Here is a 20525-nt window from a genome sequence, read left to right on the forward strand (position 1 = left end):
AAATGACAACCCTTAAGGGGTGGAAGGTCATCACTTGAATTCCATTGCTGGGCTTTCGTGCAGGAAGCCTGCCTTGCTCTGTGGAGCATTTCACAGTACTTTAGAGACATCATTTTTTTGTACTTCACCATAATCCCGGGATGTCAAGTGGACAGCAAGGACTACTCCCCTTCTCTTATAATAAAGGGAACTGAGATAAAGCTGCTTTCTGCTGCCTCTTTCTCTTCAGCCACTCTGCTCGCGCTGTGTCGCCCGGGCAGACCTCATCTCTTACCTCTCTCCCGGTGGGGATGAAAGATGATACCCAGAGCCTGGGACCAGAATAAAGTCCTTACAAAGTACCACCACATCTACATGGTCTATGACTATTTACCATTAAAGTAACGTTAAACCGACCTAAGAGCCTCCTTAGAAAACACGCAGAAACATCTCCTCTGCCAAAAAGGAAGCTTCCTAGCACGGTGCACAGAGAAGAGCTGAGGCAGCATCACACCGATTCAGGGGAGGCAAAGGGAGTGGGCCAAGAGAAATATATTAAAAGGTTATGGGGAAAAAAAAAAAAAAAGGTTATGAGGAGAGAAATCTGGAACAAAATAAAAGCAAACTGACATATTCTCTAAAATATAAAAACCCATTATGTCCTTCATTTCAGATGAAAGAGCTATTGGCAGATGACTGACTAGGAAAGGACATAATTTGATTTAATCCCCAGTTATTCTCCTTTGGGGCTAATGAGTCTTCATTCGAGGGCAGTCTCTTATATTGGAGTTAGTAAATCCATGTTCGCCGCAACCAGGTAAGCAAAACCAATGCAGGCTGGCAAAATGCTTCTCCCAGAGTCACATATAATAAGTTTAAAATCTGACAGAACACCTTAAAATCAACGAACCAGAGCACTAGGAACCTACTTTGTAGGCACCCAGGGTTTTCTTTAAAACTTAATTGATTACCGACAGTCTCCGACTTAGGATTTTTTGACTTTACGATGGTGCGAAAGAGAGAGGCATTCAGCAGAAACCCTACTTCAAATTTTGAATTTTGATCTCTTCCCCGGCCTAGTGATGTGCAGGTAGGATCCCCTCGTGATGCTGGGCAGCCCCCAGTCAGCCACGCGATCACGAAGGTCAACAACCGATATACTTACCACCATTCTGTACTCAGACAACCGTTCTGTTTTCACTTTCAGTACAGCAGTCAACAAATCCCATGAGCTATCCAACACGTCATTATATAATAGGCTTTGTGTGAGATGATCCTGCCCAACTGCAGGCTAATGTAAGTGTTCCTGGGCAAGTTTAAGGTTGGCTGGGCTAAGCTATGATGTTCGGTAGGTCAGGTTTATTTGAATTCAGGAACTGCCTCTGTTACTAAGAACTCTGTTTGAAAGAAAGAGTACAAAAAGAAAAATTCTAACCCAAGTTAAAAAACAAAAACAAAAAAACCAAGAACGAAACAAAAAAAAACTTCAAAACATTTTCCACTAACTACTGGTTATAAACATGTAACAAAGAGTATAAAAAGGTATTCATTTAAATATATACAAACTCTTTTCAACTCAAACACTGTTTTAATACTTAATCGAGGAGGATATACAGGAGGAGGCGGAGAAGGGAGTGGAAGCAGGATATATTGCAACAGCCTAGACAGTACTGTTAACTCTATGATAACTGCCAACTTTTTGTAAGAAAACTGTCTCTTTGCTTCCAATGTGGACCGGGACTCTCGGCGGGAAGGGTGCGCAGCTATTTCTCCGCTGAGCTCACTCTTTTGGATTTGATGAAGGCCATGCCGCCACATGCATTTTTGACTTAGGATAATTTCAACTTATGATGGGTTTATCAGGATGTAACCCCACTGTAAAATGAGGAAGATCTGTAATTTTAAGCCTCACCTGTGACAGAGATCTTATAAATGGTTAGAGATGGGAAGCACCATAGACAGAACCAGTTCCAGTTCTTTATTATTCAACTGAGAGGAGTGATACCTAGAGGTTCAGTGACTTATCCAAAGTCACCCAGTTAATGAGTGACAGGTGTGACAGGTGCATGGAGGTCTTTCGACCCCACTGCACCAGGCTACAATCTGCAATTATGTCATAAAAGACGTGGATTAAACAGACATGTTTGCAACGGGCAGGTATTTCCACATACAGGAATCATGTCCAAGGGCCAGGGACGACAGTAACAGGGCTCGCCTAAGCCTTGCAGTATACACTCAGTGGCTCTCGTGTCTCTAGATTCCATCTCTACGGGAGGGTGCTTCTCTATTTCAGGAGGGGCCTCTTCTAGCCACCTTTACCCATTTTTGTTTGTTTTAGTGGTCTTACAGCCATCTTTTTAAACGTTACTTAGAAAATTGTATAGCACAGAAATAATGTTTTAAGAATTAGACTATGGCAACCCTACAGGCCTTTAAATGATGATAAGCTTTTTATTTTCCCAGTGACTTAAAAACCCCAGGAGGGGTGTCCTGACTGGCCTCAGAGAGCAGGGAAGACTACACATCTCCCTGCTGAGACCCTGTAGGTGAACCTGGATGAGGAGGAGCAGAGCCTTAGGAATCACCTCGGAGAAGCAGGAAGGAAAAGGCTTGGAGACGTACTTGCTAAGGACCGCTCTGTAGTAAAAGAACTTCACTTGATATGGCTTTAGTTTATCCCAGGAGACGACTGTAGTGCTTCTGCCACTTAAAAATTCTGTTTGTGAAAGCGTCGTTATCAGATGGAGGAAATCATTGGATTGTATTCTCCTCTCTCTCCTCCCAACCTACCCAGTATAAACCTCCATGACTCCAGGGAAAGCTGCACTATCCATTTGCCTTAAGTGCCTGCATCTCCCTTAAGTTCACACCGGTGAGAGTCTGAACAATGAATTTCCACAAGTTCAGTAACTAATCCCAGTATCCCCAAATGACACGAGTACGTATGTATGAAACCTAAATCAATCAAACATTTACTCGTGATTTCACTTAGCATTTTAAGCAGTTATAAAGCCCAAAGGCCAAATAGTTTTCAAGTAAGTGACTTTTATTTTTCTCTGACATTTCACAGTCAATTTCTACAAAACTTCATACTTCCTCAAAAGAATTCACATTTGGTAAATAAATCTCTACCCTAAAGAATTCATAGCTGGAAAAACACTTCAATATATGCACAAGAGTTACTTTTCTGCTGAAGGAATCATAGTAAAGTCAGACAATACCACAATCCATAAAAAGCAATGAGTGTATTAAATTACAAATGTCACCAAACTCCATTCCCACAACCAATTCAATCAGCAGCTTTTTCTAGATGTCTTTCAATACTGCCGACACAATCTGCCGAAACTTCTCTTAAGGGTTGGTTTGAGCTAAGAATGGCTTTTAGAAAACAGCAGCTTTGCCACGGAACTTCATACCAGATCAAATCACGCATCACTAAAACCACTACTACTTACAGCCTCGTGAAACCGACGGAGATCCTTCCAGTCAACTCCGAGGTTCCTCCATTTGCCGATCTGGTTTCTGGCTCCACATGTCTGCTAGCCTCAGTGGATCTCTCCTTCCACGACCAGCTTCTCTAAGTGGCTTCATCTGCTTAACTGCTCCACTAGGTAAAGAACACCCATGCTAAGAGCCCAGAGAGACTTCCACACTGAGTTACAACATCAGAGAAGAGCCGCGGGGTGGTGCTGCTTCTCCCTGTCACTCAGCAGCGAGGATCAATGACGGCTTTCATCGTCTTGTACCTGACAGGAGGGAATGCAAACCTTAATCTAGGAAGAAGAGTCCAAGACGCATAAAGCTCCACAGAGGGTTTTTCTGAAGGAATAAATTTGGTTCTCAGCAAGTGTGTTCAGATTTTTGACTCAGTAAGACTCATGACTGGTGCCCAGGCTGCTCTGAAGGCACCTGTTTCTAGAGCTTTGCTGCCAAACACTCTGCCAGAAAGGAAGCTTCCTAGCACAGCGTGCAGAGTTCCTGCAGCACCACACAGATTCAGGGGAGGCAAAGGGTGTGGGCCAAGAGAAAAACAGTAAAAGGAGCAGAGTCTGCTTAAAGACACGTTTGCTCTGATTTGTGAAATCTTTCAGAAAGCAAATGGCAGGTAATAATTCTGCATTTACCAGGAGAGTCTAAAGGTTTCACTGAGTTGTTTACTTCTAAATTGGTCGTATCTAAATTGTGCATGTTTGAGAACAAAATGCAGGCAATCTGAAGCCTTGTAATTTTAAAACTATGTTCAGAGTTACAACTACCCAGCAAGCATGAGCATTAGCTTCTGGCCTTGGTAGAACTTCAAGAACATTTTCCTTGCAGAAAAGATGAAGTTGGTCACACAGAATTTCTTACTAAAGCAATCGGTACAAAGATTTTCAAGAGGATGAAATTTTTAAATGGGAGGATAAAAAGCTGGCAACTTTACGACTTAGAAATCTAGTTTACAATGAGGCTGAAAGGGTGTGTATCATCTGCAAGTTCTCATAACGCTCTCCACTTCTAGACGGACTTCACATAACCCACTACACCTTTGGCTTTGCAGCCAAATCCAATGCACGAAAGAAACACAGAAGACTGCTCCACGTCACCGTGACGTAAGACAAATGAAAACTCTGGATGTGGAAAGAAAATGGATGACGTTTTCCAATTTTTTGTGGACTTAATGTCATAACCTTATGATGATTTTAATTCAAAGTTTTTCAAGCTTAATAATCATTTCTTTCCTCTTTTGTAAAAACAAAGGGGGGAAAAATGATGGTAGCAGAGGGCTGACTTGTATTACACAATCGGGAACCATGAAGCTCTCTTTTAGGATTTTCACATATAAGAAAATCTTCTTTTGCATTGTTTCAAAAGAAGAGACAGAGAGAGAAAAAAGCATAAATTATCAGAATCTTCCAGCTCTCAACCAAGAGATGCTAGCCATTTCTCCCTTCTTCAGACTCTGAGTCAAAAAAGCAGTTCATCAACTGTAGCTCCAGATGGTCCTAAATCCATTCCATACTTTACAAATCTGAAATATTTCACCTACCAGTTTCACAGAAATCTGGCTTATGATTAAAGTGTACGAGTTAACGGTACTACCCCTTCCCCTTGACTTTCGAGTTTAAAGAAACAAAGCTTTAAGTGATTAAGTGCTTGCATCCAAGGACCAATGTGTGCCCAGAGCGTTTTAGGTTTCTCCCAAATGGCACAATGCCTCGTAAAATGGAAACACCCTCCTCTTATATTTTCCTCTGTGACTAAGACCTTCAAGGGAAGATCCACGGGGGGCTCCTTATGTCACCTACTCCCTGGCTTGACAGGTGTCACTCTGTATGCTTGTCTGCGTCACTGCATCCCTGATCACGGTTAGTGAGTGGGATGGTGGGAAGTGACAGCTAGAGGGGCCCCACACAAGCATCTTTCCCGCTTTGCCCCGTGATCCATCGAAGTGCCTGCAGGCTAAGGAAGAGGGACTCGAGGACACCCAAATCTGAGGTCCTCAGTGGAACGGAGACAAAGGTAAACTGTGCACAGACCACAGGTTAAGACAGCAGCCAGGTATTGGCATGTGGCTTCGTAAGTGAACCGCTGAACAGTTTAAGTTTAAAAGGAAAGCTCTTACATAAGCTTTGGGAAACAGGAGCAGATAACAGTAAAAGAGTTAAAAAGAACCACTCAAGTAACAGGAAAATATGCCTTCTATGTTATATGTCTGGCTGATCGGAGAACGCTTCTAGGTCACTGCCAGGATGACCTGACCCTGATGTTAAAGACGCCTGCAGCTTGGCCCAAGCCTGAGGAGCCCTGCTCTTGGCGGCCTCGATAAATAGCCGGGTCTGCTCCTTTAGCTGGTCTAGTTCCACCTGAGTTGCCTGGTTCTGACGAATCAACTCCTTGGTTTTCAAAGTGATCTCCAGCAAACCAGATTTGTGTAGGACTACTAGGGTATTCTGAAAGCGCCTGTGCTTGCTCTGCCGCTGCTCTGAAAAGCTATCCGGGCTGCGGCAGAGGTGCTCTGCAGCCCACAGAGGGGAGCTGTAACTGGCTGACAGTGGGGACAGCGGGGAGTTGCTCTCCATCCCGTGCAGGGTACTGTCTGACGCACAGACAGGGCTGGCGGGGGAAGCAAAGGTCAGGCTGGGAGCTTTAGCCACATGGCTGCTGGACACTGGCTGAAGCGTCTGTGGACTCCCACCTGCCACCAGGCAGGGCACACCCTGAAGAGCTGAGTCCTCGGCAAGCTTGGTGCTGGGGGGTGCTGGAGTCAGGGGCCCGGGTGGGCCAGCACCAGTCTTGGTCGGCTCACTAGAAGACAGGCTTGGCCCAAGTCTCTCAGTACAGATCTTCTTCTGCATTCCACCTTCTCCTCTTTCTTCTGGGCTGAGGGAGAGGCCCCTTTTGCCTGGGTGTGGAGCTATTTTGGTGTAAGAATTGAGAATGGGCAAGTAGTTCCTGGAGTCCGACTTTTTCTCACCAGCGTGACATGGGCTGACAGGAGACGGTACAGGTGGATGAAGGAATAGGAGCTGGGGCTGTGCTGAGATCACTTCAAAGGAGGGCTGCACAGACCACGACTGGAGCTGGGATGAGCTGCTGCCCTGAAGGAAAAAGCAAAGGAAAAGAGCAGCACACTACGTGTTACCTGCAGCTGTCCAAGAGGCAAAGCAAATACTCAGATATAAGTACAGAGCCTCCCTCACACACGGGGTAGCCCTTCTTAACATGACTGGAGATGTGGCTTAAAAATTCATCTGGGGCTGACATCATATATTTTTTTTCTTAAGGGAAAACTGGAGGAAATAGCTATCTTTATTCAAGTGCTATCACTTGAGAAAAAGAAACTGTAGGAAGGTCGTGAAGTAGTGACATAGTTAAGGTCACAAGTAAGGCAATAAAAGTATGGATAGGGGACTTCCCTGGTGGTCCAGTGGCTAAGACTCCACGCTTCCACTGCAGGGGACGCGGGTTCGATCCCTGGTGGGGGAACTAAGATCCCGCATGCCGTGCAGTGCAACAAAAAAAATTTTTTTAATAAATAAAAATTAAAAAAAATTTTTTTCTTTAAAAAAGGATGGATAGTACAATTTGCTGGCATAAGTTAAAATGTGCTAATCTCAATACTATAAATGTGACTTCACACCAGTCTATCTTCATTTAGTTACATCTGGAACCTCTTTTACCTGAAAACAACTTTTGATTAAAAAGTTACATATTGTCAGGAGTCCATGGGCCCCTGTATTTAAGGCAATAATGCCCGACTACCACAGAGCTCTGCAAGGCAGGAACAGCCACCGTGTATGGGTGCTTACCACAGGGTAGCACTGTGTGTGAGGTGCCACCTGCGTTGTCTCACGGAATCGCCATAATGATCCCATGAGGTAGTTACCATTTCCTTTCACAAACAGGAAACCGAGGCTTAGGAAGTTGAAATAACTTGCTTTCAGTCCCCAAGCTACTAAGTGGTGAAGATAGGATTCCACCCTCTGACTCTAAAACCCATCCAAACCGTTCTGCTACATTGCTTTTGCTCTATTACTGATCAATGATACATAATTTTTAATTAAAGTACTGATTCAGATAGTAATCTAATAAAGAAGGGCATGGCTACTTTTCTCATGTATTTATTCATTTAAAAGATGGACTCAGACTCTTTATTACAAGGACTTTCCATGAACCTGTCTCTAATATTTAAAAGCCAGTCCAATTCCAACCCAGGCCCAGAGATATGAGTGTAGATGAGGCTACAGGCAGAGAGAGAACCTGACAGAGGCTCTTACCCTTAGTGCAGTCATGTGATTTATCTGAGGAAAGCGATGGACTCTGCTCCCACACCGGCACCTGATTTGCATACATTCCAGCTTCTTGGATACCTGCTTAGGAACTCCTGGCCAAGTTCAACTACAGTTCATCTCCTGTGCAAAGGCTGGCATGACCTGGAGAGTCCATTCTGGAGCCCTCTTGGTGTTCAAATACACTCTGGATGTCCATAAGCAAGCAATGCTGGGCCTAGCAAACACTCCCCCGTCAGAGGAGATACAAAAATCAGGGGTCTTTCAAAGAAGAGATCAGCCTCGTCCAGGTCAGTCAAGAGCAGAACTTCAGGCTGTCCCCCTGCTCACTCATGCCATAAGGGTTGACCTACAAGGCAAATGGATCCAGAAAATACCTAACTCGTTGCTCTCCCAAGCTGATTTCACTGGATGATTCTTCCTAATGCTATTGTTATGCCCACTTAGATACTTAGCTTATTTGTTCTAATTTAGATTTTACAAGGTACCATTCTTACTGAGATCACCTGAGGGAATACCAGACAAGACTTTAGACTTGGATAGGATCTCAGAATCCTAGGGTCTTGGATAGGATCTCTAGAATCAATCCTAGCTTCATGTTAAAGATGAAGAAAATAAAGTTCACGGTGAGTAAGTAATTGTGCGTAAGATCACGCAGGCTGGTGACAGCACTGGAATCAGAGCCTCAAAAGAAAAATCCTAAAACCAAGCAGCAATAATTAAGACATTATGCGATAAGCAGAGATTTTAAAAAGTGTATAATGCTTTTAAATCTGGAATGTGCTGGATTCTAGCATATGTGAAAAAACAGAACTCCGAGACTGCTCCATCAGGTCAGCCTGCCCCCAAGCCTCCTGTCTCCTGATCAAGTCCAGCAGCCTTCCCAGTGGGTCTCTGTCCGGAAGGAGATGGCTCTGCTGGACCCGCCCACTCACCCTGCAACAGCCCTCTGGAGCTGCCGGCCTCGCCCACGACAATCAACAAAGATGCCTAAGAAAGAGTAACCAGGGGGCCAGAGAGGAAGGCAGGGAGGAAAGAGCAGGAGACAGGAAGCCCTGAGAAGCACCGGTGGGGCCTGGACAATCTCATTTGGGCTCCGTTTCATGTCTTTATTCTCTCGCCTCATTTCGGTGAGGAGAGCTGTGCTTCCAGCTGAGATGTGATCTGCCAAGCAAATATCTGCAAATTCTTTTTCCAAACTCACCAGGTTGCCTTGTTGAAAATCAGTTTGTGTTGTTCGGCAATAACTAGGTAATAGTTAAGACATTAAGGTCTCCTGTCAGGCTAGAGCCACGTTCTTCTACCTAAGGTGGGAAGGTCAACAACATACAGCCAGATTTCAACCTTCACTAGCTTTGAGCAGCCGCAGCAACGGACCCATGCGAGGACTGATCTAGTTTAGAGCAAAGTAGGGTAAGGTTACATGTTCTTCAAGTTCATAGGATTGAGTTGTTTGTTCCAAACACTGGGGCTTAGCTTAGATTTTTATCTAAATCTTCTTTTCTTTCGTATCTAGACAATAATCACATAATTTGCATAGTTATATAAGAAAGCCTGAAACAGGGTTATTTTTCAATTCCTCGACAATGCTGGGTGGAGTCTGCTGGTATAGCCATACCTAAACCAAAGAGCTCCTTTCTCACTAATGACATAGCTTTGGCTGGTTACTAAGAAAGTGCTCAGAATGTAACATGAGAAACAGGGAAATTGCCTCTACTTCTCAAAAAAATATTTCTACAAGTCCCAGTCAAATTAAAAAGAGATCCTCTTGTTTCTACCTTAAATTCTGTCATATCTTAGCATGCACTATAGAAGTCAGGACATTTCTGCTTGGTTCCGTTTAACATGACTAAAGTATTCCAGATCGCTTTGGACAAACTAGGGACACAGAAATAAAACAGTCTTACTATCTGGAAAATAAGAACACATGTGATGACTCTTGTATTCCTTTTTCAAACACCGTCAGTAGTTGAAAGGACACATCCTCTTCCCAGCACAGAAGCACGTGTTGGTGTGGTGCCGGTGGTCTGCTTCTCACATCTCTCCTTGGCAGAGAGGGAGAAGCTCTGTGCACAGGAAGCTCAGAAACTCTGGCGTGCAAAGAAGTTATGAGAGCTCAGTCCTCCTCACCTGCTTGACCAGCACGTTCTTCATGACAACCATGGGGGCCAGCGTTGGGAAGGCACCGCTCGCAGGCTTGGCGCTCGGCCTTGGCCTGTCTTCTCGGCTCCAGCCTAAGGCGCTCAGCATGTCCTCAGACTCCATCTGCTCTGCCGAGCTCAGGCATTCAGAGCTCCCATCTGGTGGGCGGAAAAATGGTCAGTTCACTCAGGCTCTTAACCAGTCCTCCTGGGGAGCCATGAACCCCATGAAACGGAATGGAACATTTGTGATATGTGTTTTTGTGAATTTTTCTGAGGAGTAGGTATCTAACTTTCACTGGATTCTCAATGGGAGCCATAATTATCCCTCCCACCCCAAAAGATTGAGAATCACTGCCCTTCAGGACAGCTGACTTCCCTTCTAACTCTATTACAGACAAAAGCCTGCATCCATTTGGGTTCATGAGAAAGTAACCATCACCAGTCTACAGGAGAAGTGGGTAAAGCCTTCGAAGTTAGCTCATTACTTTTAAGAATCTGTGGTTGAAAGGGAAGAGGGGTGTGCGTGTGACTTGGGGCAAGATCAATAAGACCTTTAGAGGCTCTGGGCACTACATGACGTAACAATAACAACAAAAACAAAACCAACCTATAAAACCTCAAGACTTACCTCCACTCTGAAAGTAAAACAGCTTCCTCCTAAGTTTTCTAATTGTAAAATTCTGGATAAGTTCATCAAGGTGAGGTTTACAATGTGCCTTTCTTTGTCTTCCTCCTCCACCCAGTTAAGCACCTCCTTTGTTAGTGTCCTAAATGCACGCTGAGTGTGCCCACTGGGGGTTCTGCACAATGGGTGATGGAAAGATACTCTCTGCCACAAAGAAAAGAAGGCTGCTCTATGTGAAATCCATACAGAGAGGGCTTAATTAGCTCCCTGCTGGAGTAAACCAAGAGACTGCAGTAACCCTGCCAGTGAGGAGTCTGGGAATACCCTAAATGCTCATCAAGAATCTCAGAGTCGTCTGGATGAGGCAGGACTGGAATGTGACCGTAATTTAGAAGAGAGCAACTGTCAACACTCGCATTTAATCAGATTCTCCAAAGACGCTTTTTAGAAATTACTGGTGTTGGGGTCTTCCCCTCACTCTACTGAATTGATTTATCTGGTGTCCAGGCACGTGTTATTTTCACAAAACACTACAAGTAATCCAAATGTGCACCTCTAGTTAAGAACCATTAGGCCAGAAACAAAGGACTTCAGAAGAAAAGTGCGTACCTTGTACGTGTATCTTGGTTTCTAAATGTCATTCTGCACAAAAAGGAAACCAGGGCTCCTTGGAGGAATGGCTGATATCTTTGGCAGGGAAGGTGCAAGATGAGCCTGGACATCTTACTGCCCCAGAAAGCAAGGAAGTGCTCCAACACAAATGGGGACATGTCAAAGACACAGGCGCCACCTAGAAGGGACTCCCACTGACCAAATGTGGGGCAATTTGAGTATCAAAAATAATAATGATAATGGATTGACAAACAAAATCACAAAAAAATTCCGTGAATCCACAGTGATGCTCTAAAAAGGGGGCAGAGGAGAGAAGTACTTCTTTAGAGAAGATGACTGTCAGCTAATAAAATATACGAGGAATGATAGAATTAGATCACCATTTTCAAACCACAAATGTAATTGGTTCAGGCAAGGATCATCAATGGATGCTAAAATCACTAGTCAAGAGTCTGCTGGGGAACAGGATAGTCACACAATCTCAAAGTATCATCCCATAAATTGCTCATTAATTACAAAGAGAAAAGAGTACTTTTGCAATAAAGAAATCTGGTATACATCTACTCCTTTAATCAGAGTGTCACCAAGAATAAGACACACTTAGGAGTCACCTTATGTGTTGCAATGAGAAGGATATAACATCAAAAATTTAGTTTTCTATTAAAAAAATGTTTAGCCTATTTCTGATAATGGGGAAGCTACCAGAGGAATCCAGTGTGAAACATTCTACAAAAGAACAGGCCTAACTCCTTTAAAGATGACGATGTCCCGAAAAAAAGAACGGGAAGACGAAGGAGCTGGTCTAGACTAAATAAGATTTAAAAGACAGGGACAGAGCTTCTCTGGTGGCACAGTGGTTAAAAATCCACCTGCCAAGGCAGGGGACACTGGTTCGAGCCCTGGTCCGGGAAGATCCCACATGCCGTGGAGCAACTAAGCCTGTGCACCACAACTACTGAGCCTGTGCTCTAGAGCCCGCGAGCCACAACTACTGAGCCCACGTGCCACAACTACTGAAGCCCATGCGTCTAGAGCCTGTGCTCCGCAACAAGAGAAGCCACCGTAGTGAGAAGCCCACGCACCACAACGAAGAGTAGCCCCAGCTCGTCGCAACTAAAGAAAGCCAACACAGCAAAGACCCAACGCAGCCAAAAATTAAAAAAATTTTTAAATTAAAAAAAAAAAAAGACAGGGACAATTAAATGAAATGCACAGCCTTCAACTGGGTTCTGGACCCAAAACAAACAAATATACAAAAAGATTAACAATTATAAAGGCCACTATTGGGACAATGGGAAAAATCTCAATATGGACTGCAGCTAATTAATAATTGCAAATTACATCACATCCCAAGGTAACTGGAACAATAACTCAGGCACTGACGAAACCACTGGCACCTGGCCCCGATGTGACTGAAGGTATTCACTAGGGCCACTTTCTGGAGCACAGTGAATCTGAGTATTTTTGATACTGCCTTATGTGAACAACACAATACTTCTTAAGGCACTTCTGCATAGAGAATAGGAAACTTTCAGAAAAACTATCCAGACTTTGGGACATGCTACAGAACAGCTGGTCTGACAGAACTGAAGTTATTGGAAGAAGTACCAAAATGGCCACAGTATTGAGAATAACAGGGGGTGGGAGTATGGTTAATGTTTGTTTTCTTCTTTGCATGTACCTAAATTTCTAAGCTTCTACCATGAGCATGTATTACCTTCATGATATGAAAAACAGACAAAAAACAAACACGATATTAAAAGAAAGAAAAAAAAAAGACACTAGGCCTGCAAAGTTTCCCAAACCTGTCTGATCACAGGAATCACCAGAGACACTTGTAAAAATATAAAACTCACATTCCGGGTCCTCCCCCAGACCCTCAATATCACAGTCTCCAGAAGAGGGCTCTGGTGATCAGTATTTTTAACAAATGCCTCAGACGAGCCTTATGATGAGGCAAGCTTAGGAAACAATGCTAAAAGATTGAGAAGAAAAACCTAAAGGGCTATAAACCTGCCCTCCCTTCCCTGAACTGTCCTTATTCTAATCCCTAGGACGGTGCTCTGTTCCTCTGAGAAACAGTCTATTTATAATTTGGCTTCCAGTGCAGCATACCTACAGGGAGAAAATACACCAATCTAAGGATGATTGAGTTCTAGTTTTCCTAACAGCTGCATTTCTCACTATAAATTAATAAATCAACACGGTGGATTGGTAAGTCTCTGTGGGCTGGATAATATAAATCTTTCTCCAGGAGAGGGCTCCACTCTCAGGATGCTAACCCAGCCAGAATCCCCTGGCATCACCCCTCTGCCTCCCCTGGGCCAAAATGTTGACACTAGAGCCATATTTAAGCCACTACTCTCAGACCTGGAAATAAAAAAGCCTCGGCACAAAATTAAAAGATTTACTGGGTATGCAACTAGTCCTTTCAGATAAAGTTTAAGACAAACCAATAAGGAAAACTGTCTTGCTTTCTTGTCTCTAACAGATACTCAAGTTTGGAATAGGGCCAGGAGGCTCATAGTCCAAAGACAAAAGGCACAAATACTGGCAGGGATGGGTTATGGGGGGGGGAAATGTTTTTAAACACAGCAAACACTTTCTCAGCAAAAAAGTTATCTTAACAAATTATATACTGTTTTTGTTTAATTTGTTATATGTGGTGACAACATGCCGGTATTTTTCCCTGCAATGTAACTATTCCTATGAAAAAAGAGGTAAGACAATAGAATTATGAGTATTTAAATATATTTTTCCAGTAGCCACTTGCCACAGTTGGAAATATAAGATTTAAAGTTGAGAGTCTAAGTGGAAAAAAGATGTCATATCATTCCTTCAGAACTAACCCCACCGTGACTGGGATGAGTATCCCGCCATATGGCAACAGAATCACCATTTGAAGAGATCAGAAAACTATTTCTCCTGTGGGTGAAATCTTCCCATCCTTATCACACAAATGAGCTTTCACGGAGGACGTTTTTCAGGCAAATCATTCATTACAATGTAGAAATGATAAGGTATTTTTAACCTGAAAATCCAGAGTCCTTATCTGACTCAGCAGCTGCCATGCCGAGTTGACGAGACACTTTTTTCATCTCTGGGCCTTTGCTCAGTTTGGCTGAGAGCCTTCTAGAGCCCTCTCTGGATGGGTTCTTCCTCTCCATGTTTTACTGGGCTGGAAGTGCATTCATCAGTACTCTTTTCATCTGGACTGCCCTGTGAAAAACAATTACATAAGAAGTCATTGCCTGAAGAGCTGAGACAGGTAAGGCAAATGGTGAGTAAACTAAGGGCAAAGAACACCAGCGGCGCCCACTTGCTCTGTGTGCACTTTCTCAGCGGTCTCAGCTGACAAAGGCTACAAGTTTACTCAACAGTAGCACGGTTTCCACCCAGAAGGAGGTTCACTGTCCTCTGCTGCCCTCTAATTCCATTACAGATGCAAAGCATACAAACCACATTCTCAGTGGAAGCTTTGTAGACTGCTAACAAAGGCACATCTGATTAGGCTTTCTGGAATGCTCCCTGAGGGAGGAAAGCACAGAGGATGCCCACCTCGGACCAGGCTTGCCTCCCAGGATACATCTGCAGGCCCGGGACTTTCTGCCACCTCCCAGAGTATAGTTTCTCAAATTAACTTTCCACTTCTTTGGATGAGGTAGTGAACAGAGTAAAAACAACTCCTTATATATGCATGCTACATTTTGGCTTAAAAAGCACTTCTATGCACACATAAGACCATATGTAATAGTGTTTTGATTCCACAAACGCCCATAACATTATTGCTGCTAAGGTTCTTTCCTTGAGCCTCACAATGTCCTCCTCAGTTGCTATCCCACTTTACAGAGGAGGAAGCTGAGGCTCAGATAAGTTACATTCAGTCATTTAAAAATATATATTGGACTTCCCTGCTGGTGCAGTCGTTAAGAATCCACCTGCCAATGCAGGGGACACAGGTTCAAGCCCTGGTCCAGGAAGACCCCACATGACACACAGCAAGTAAGCCCGTGCGCCACAACTACTGAGCCTGCGCTCTAGAGCCCGTCAGCCACAACTACTGAGCCCGTGCACCACAACTACTGAGCCCATGCACCACAACTACTGAAGCCCGTGCGCCTAGAGCCCGTGCTCTGCAACAAGAGAAGCCACGACAATGAGAAGCCCGCACACTGCGACGAAGAATAGCCCCCACTCGCCACAACTAGAGAAAGCCCGCATGCAGCAACGAAGACCCAACGCAGCCAAAAATAAATAAATAAATAATTTTAAATAAATAAATAAATAAAAACATTTATCAAGTGCCTGCTATGAACCAGGCATCGTGCTAGGAATGGGGGTATAGAGTGAATCAAACAGACCTGGTCGTCCACTTCCTGGAAAGAAGCCTAGATTTGATCCAGTGATACACAGCTAGTCCAAAGCAGATCCAGAACTAGGCTAACAGTGCAAAGTATGAGAGCAATGAGCCCTTCAAGATATTTTAACAAGGCCCTCTGAATCGCCAAGGGATGCCAGCTGTAAGGATACTGCAGGGATAAAGAGAACAGGGGACCAACAGGGAAAACAATAATAATAATGGAACTGCAAAGTGCTATAGTCTGAATGTTTGTGTCCCCCCAAAATTCATATATGAAATCATGACTCCCAAAGATGATGGTATTAGGAGGTGGGGCTTAAGTCATGAGGGCTTCACCTCATGGGATTAGAGCTTTACAAGAGGCTCCAGAGAGGTCCCTAGCGCCTTCCACCACAGTCAGTGAGAAGTCTGTGACCTGAAAGAGGGCTTTCCCTGGACCATGCTGGCACCCTGAGCTTGGACTCTCGACCTCTAGAACTGTGAGAAATAAATTTCTGTGGTTTATAAGCTACCCAGTCTGCGGTATTTTGTTATGACAGCCCAAATGGACTAAGATAGTAGGTTTAAGCAACACCCAGTGGCGTTTTTATTCACAATCCATTCTCGACTCCATCCATTTGTCCTTCTGAGTAGAGGGAAACATGGCCCCCTGCCAAACAGCACTGTATCTGAAATACCCTGAAAATGCCGAGTGTGAACATTTCTGCTAATACAGGATCTAGCGAAGAACATTAACTACTCCAGAGCAGAGGAGGGATTCAACATAAAATTAGATAGAAGACAAGGAGGTTTACAGGCAGCCCTGAGAAACCCTCTTGCTCATACTTTTGCATACGGTAGAAGCGGACTAAAGGGAACACACACTGATCAGAATTTTAAACTCAGTTCCAAGTAAAAATTATTTTGTACCATATCTAACTCATTCAAGGGGACTGGCTTCCTCATTCAATCCATGTCAACCAAGCACTCTTTGACAGACCACGTTTAGTACTACGTGCATGAAAGATAAACAATGGCACTGTCACATCTTGCACGACACTATGCCAAAGCACATGTCTCTACTGGACGGCTATGAAATTTGACGGCATGGAAAATCCAGTTTAAAAAGCAGAATAAAATGTAAAACTATCTCTAATTAAATCAGAATCCTTTTGTATGAAACCCAACAAACGTACATAGTTTCATTTTCCTGAAATAATACTGTCTGAAAGTGAATGGAGGGCTTTTTCAAAAATGGAAGCAGACATCGGTGATGGATGGGCAATTAGACTTGAATTAAGTCTGAACCTACTATTGACTTAGATGAGGAAGATAGCTCATGTTAGCTGCAACTACTTAAGACCTTGACAAAGTTTCACAATATCTTATGAAATGGATTATTTCACAGGCATTTTAGATAAAGCACTTCAACTTCTACAATCCTTGTGACAAGACAACGAACAAGGTCTTGCTACTGTTATTAAAGTGTAGTCAACGGAGCTACAGAAAATACACAGGAATCTATCTGGCTCATCTGAGAGTCGGACAATATTGGTTGTGGAATCAAAATGCTGAAACGTTGACGTTAAAAGGAGAACAGATGCTAAAATTTTAGATCCTGGGGAACTGGTGACAATTGGAAATAAAGAATGCATAATCTACTTTAGAATAGTAAACTGACTACTTTGGATGTGGAAGCCTCTGTCCTAAGTAAAGTTCCCAGGGAAGTTCAAGTGGGAAAGAGAATGAAGGGCTACATGCCGTCTTGACCTGTTCTCCCTGAGAGAGGCACTTCCCTCCTGGGAGTGACGCTGAGGACGTCAATCAGCCAGGGAACAACAGACCCATTCATACACAAGACCAGACGAGGCCCTCGATAAGAGAGAGGCAGAGTGATGGCATTTACTACTGGTGCTCTCAAACCCGGGGCCACACCAATGGCGAAGTTTGAAAACCTCAAGAAGATTTTTTTTTTTGCCTCTTCAGTATTATTTTACAATAAAGTTAGATGCTCATAAGCTGACCAGGGGTTGAAAATGGGTTACCAAGCTCATACCCACTGTGCCACCTCTGCTTCCTGGCACAAACTGGAAACCGCTACGACTGCCCTACAAACATCTCAGATCCTCACAAGCCTAACTCTGCATTAGGAGGACTCCAAGTTAAGGCTGGGTTGACCCTAAATGGGCCTCTTACGAGTGCACGTGTAACACACTGTCCAAAAGGTTCCCACAGAGAATATACACTAAAACTCACAATGGAAAGTGAATCAATGAATCTAGAGGTTTACGTAAATAGGTATAAGATAAAATTCTAACAAGTGCTCCACAGCACTTGTTTCTTCTATTTATGCACTTCTTACATTAGAGTCTAATTATCTGTTCATCTCTTCAACCTCAAGGGCTGTCTTTTCATCTTTGCAACCTCAGCGCCCAACAATTAATGTGTGAGGTACTCACAGAATAATAAATTGCAACAACTCTTCTGTCGTGCTGAGTCTTGCTGACAGCCCTAGCAGCTTTAGCTGTCACCAAAATACCTGAACAGCTTGAAGGTCAAGAGTCTGCATTTCCAAACACCACGGTCACCTCACGGCCAGGTCTGGTCTCCTGCAGGAAACAGGTATCTCATCCACCCCTTACTCTAAGCTGAAACCTTAGGGGTAAATCCAGCAACCAAATTAGAGGTTGGTCTAATCCACAAACAATCTCTATGGAGATTTAGGCCTATGATAAAAAGGAGACCCAAGGTGTACAAGGGAAGGATCTGAAATGCTGCTCACAGATCTCTCCTTTTATAGATACTTGGCAACTTTCCTGAGAGCTCAAGTTCTTTTTAAAATGTGTCATGTGTTTAACAGGCATGCATGAACAGAGGTGTGAGGTGAAAGCCCAAGCAGAGGCTTAAATACAGTAAAGCGACAAGGCCATAGAAAATCAAGACCTTACCACCCAGAAAGCCATGAGTAATTGCTGGAATTATAAATACATTACTAGGAATTATAAATACATTACTAGGTTTTCTCTGAAGTCATTTTCTCTCGGTCTGCATATTCAGAGATGCCATTCTGGGGGAATGTCTGTGGATTTTTTAACAAAGGAGGGAAAAAAACCTGTCTACCTAAATCTCTAATATTCATCTTCCCCTTCACATCCATTTCCATGCTCCAGCTTGGCTGCAAATTCATGTCAAAGATCCTGAACATACAATGTCAGGTTTGGAACCTGGTATGGCTCATTCCACTCTCCTCTTTCAAAGAGAAGATAAGATTAGAGAACTTCCTCAAATCCCCTGCTTGGAGAAGAGTTCACAGTTAACAGTGCCCACCCACCCCCCATTCGCACCAGCCCACGATGCATCTGTGCCAGACAGCAGGAGCGCCCTCCAGGCATCCACCAGCCTGCCAGCTCAGCAGGGCAGAACTGGGCAGACCCTAGGACTGTGCTGTGACTGGCATACCACCAGCCTCCCAGGGCAAACGCCCAGGCAACGCTTACTGCCAGGACTTGGGCAATAACAGGGAGCCTGGCTGCGGCCTGTGCCCTGGGCCTGGATCAGAGCTCCTCTGAACCCGCCCACACTAACCACTAACTCCTTACTTGGCAATGCCCACCTTCTCTCCCACCTCCCCACCCCCTGGCACCACGCCTGGCAAGCTGGTCACCCAGGGGAAAGAACCAGCCAAGTGGGTGACAGCAAGTCTCTGAAAAAGACAGCACACCTGTGCCCCGGGCCCAGAACAGAGCACTACCCCTCATCCCAAAACGGGAGGCCCAGGACCCTCAAAAGGTTACCAGCTCCCGCGCTCACTCACCTGCCCATTCCCTGCCCCTCTGCTCACAGCACGGCGGGCCTCCAGGCGCTCCCCCGCCGGGATGCCCAGCCGGCTGTTGCCCCCAGGGCTAGACCAGGGCTCACCCGCCCTAACAGTCTTACCCCAATTGCTCCCCACACACAGCCCCCTCCTCACCCGCGATCTCCTCTGCCACGCAGTCCTGACCCTCGCAGCAAAACCGACCAACTAAATGGGGCAGGAACGCACCACCGCCTGCTCCCATCATCTGGCCCTCTGTCCCCCGAAAGTCCCGGCTCTGCCTCTTGCCTACCTTGCTTCCCTTCTTCTCTCCCCTACTCCCACTTCCTTTTCCCACGCTCCTCGCCCAAACCCTCCCCCTTCACCCTCAGCCCTCCTTTTCTCACCTAGGACCGAGGTCGCTGCTCCGCGACCGGACGACCCGCGAGTAGAGTGGCGCATGCGCGAGCCCGGCCCCGCGGCTCCATGACAACCCCGTTGTCGTCGGGTCTCAAGCTATCCCCCAGTCCTCCCGCCCATTTCTCCTCCCCCCCAGCCTCCGCGACGGCTTTCGCCAGCCACGTGACACGGCTCGGACGACCCGGCACCACCGAGACTGCTCGCTGTTCTCCTAGAAGGACCCTTGGCGGCGCCCGCTGTTTCGTCTCCGCCGGAAGATGACGTCGGCACGCCTATAAGGGAGGCGCGGGCGTCCTTAAGAGGTCGGCGCGCTCTCCGCGGAAGGTGGGCGTCTCTATGGTTGGTTCTCCAGGCCCAGCCGCCATGTTGTACGGGTATCTTGAGCAACCAGCTGCTGGGGGGCGTGGTTCAGAGGCGAGGTCCGGAGAAGCAGGGGTGGCCCGGCTTCTAGTGGAGAAGGCAGGAGGGGTGATTCTCCCGGGGGCGTGGGTGGAAGTCGGCTGGGGGAAACAGCGCTCTCGGTTTGTACAGAGGCACGCCGTTAGGGTTGGGGACCGGGAAAGGCCATGCTGACTTGCAGGCGAGCCCGTGCGGAGGCGGCCGGCGTGGGATGGGAGGCTGGCAGCCTCTCCTTGTCTCGGCCCGAAAGAGGCTTGCCCGGACCGCCCGGCGCGCTGGTCACTTTGTTGCCACGCCTGTCGCAGCGGTTGGTTTACGTCCCCTACTATCCTTCCAGATGATGCTTCACGAGGCAGGGACGCAATTTGTATTTCTCGTGGGATGATTACATGTCATTTTATGTATGACTCACTTTGTCCTGTGCAACTGACCGAGATGTTGA

General features: G+C 45.3%; 1 protein-coding gene across 1 annotated transcript; it reads right to left on the reverse strand.

Annotated features, from left to right (window-relative positions):
• Positions 1 to 3007: 3007 nt before the first annotated feature.
• Positions 3008 to 19715, reverse strand: CIPC (CLOCK interacting pacemaker). The gene is made up of 4 exons (XM_065872167.1): positions 19672 to 19715; positions 14164 to 14351; positions 9882 to 10051; positions 3008 to 6560 (listed from the first exon to the last, which is right to left on the reverse strand). Exons 2-4 carry the CDS (start codon positions 14297 to 14299, stop codon positions 5667 to 5669), a joined length of 1200 nt encoding a protein of 399 aa, XP_065728239.1. The 5' UTR covers positions 14300 to 14351; positions 19672 to 19715; the 3' UTR covers positions 3008 to 5666.
• Between the last annotated feature and the right edge of the window lie 810 nt (positions 19716 to 20525).

Source organism: Phocoena phocoena, chromosome 2 (genome assembly GCF_963924675.1).
Source record: "Phocoena phocoena chromosome 2, mPhoPho1.1, whole genome shotgun sequence".
Classification (NCBI taxonomy): Eukaryota; Metazoa; Chordata; class Mammalia; order Artiodactyla; family Phocoenidae; genus Phocoena; species Phocoena phocoena.